This window comes from Corvus brachyrhynchos, unplaced genomic scaffold (assembly GCF_000691975.1).
Source record: "Corvus brachyrhynchos isolate BGI_N302 unplaced genomic scaffold, ASM69197v1 scaffold8, whole genome shotgun sequence".
NCBI classification, from domain to species: Eukaryota; Metazoa; Chordata; class Aves; order Passeriformes; family Corvidae; genus Corvus; species Corvus brachyrhynchos.
In genome coordinates, this window is record NW_008240031.1 from 2691168 (window position 1) to 2692108 (window position 941).

General features: G+C 41.1%; 1 protein-coding gene across 2 annotated transcripts in view; it reads right to left on the reverse strand.

Moving 5' to 3' along the window:
- LOC108449018 (urea transporter 2-like) overlaps nt 1–941 on the reverse strand; it is an 18223-nt gene that overhangs the window by 15152 nt on the left and 2130 nt on the right. The window contains exon 1 of one of the 2 annotated variants that reach the window (XM_017743724.1): nt 103–222. The exons of the other annotated variant lie outside the window; for it this stretch is intronic. Within the exon in view, the coding sequence (XP_017599213.1) occupies nt 103–195 (93 nt within the window). The 5' untranslated portion in view covers nt 196–222. Of the gene's footprint in view, nt 1–102; nt 223–941 lie in introns of those variants that run through there. 2 annotated transcript variants of the gene reach the window in all.

The window sequence follows — 941 nt, forward strand, 5'->3', positions numbered from 1 at the left end:
AGGATTGCTCAAATGCTGCTTGCCAGGTGTTTTGAGGGAGAGGAAAGACCCAAGTAAGTCAGTAACATCGTGCATTAGAAGGAAAGAACAGAGTGCTCTTACCTCTCTGATGAGCTCAGGAGTAGCTGTAGGTTTGCTGGCTAGGACAGAAGTAGAGAAAAAGAAAATGTCCCACCAGCTTATATAGGCTAGCATGGCTCCTGTCCTGATATTACTGATTTGTTTCTCCTCCCACTTGGAGAGCTCCAAGTGAATGTTAAGAAGGTTCCCCTTTGAATTCTCCACCTTTCCTCTTGCTCTCTCCTGGGTCTCTTGCCAACAGTCTATCCAAATGTCCTCTTCCCTGATGTGGTTTTCTAAAAATTATTTTATTTTATTTATTTTTTAAAATTAATTCTCCTTTAACTCGGCCTTATCTCCTCCTCTACCACTTAAAAGGACTGAGGGCTTTAAAATGGACTTTCAGTGTACCTGAGCTTGACCTCTCCAGCATTATCCTCCTTATCCAGCACAGCTTAGCATCTTCCCCTATCAAAATTCTGACCTGGGAATGTACAACACAGCATTTTGTGTTCAGCAGCCTGTCAAGTTTTCCTGTTTCTGGGTAGTTTTCAGAAGCAATAGTCTGTTAATGAAATGCAGTGAAAGACCTGGTGATCTTCCATTGTTTAATTGATTTTTATCAATTAGTTGAGAAATTCAAGGGGTATTTTTCTTTCTTTTCCTTTTTTAATTTTTTTTTTAACCCGTCCTCCCTACCCTGCTGGAGGAATCTGAAATATCAGAAGTGTGGCATATTTGAGAGGTTTATAAGGCTGTGAAAGTGCTGCAAAAGGCAGAGAAGAGGCTGGAGAGGGTTGTCTTGAAGAGTAACATAGGAGAAAGGGCAGAGAAGGAGCTGGTGAACTTAAGGGACCTTTTAGGCTAATTTAAGCCATAGT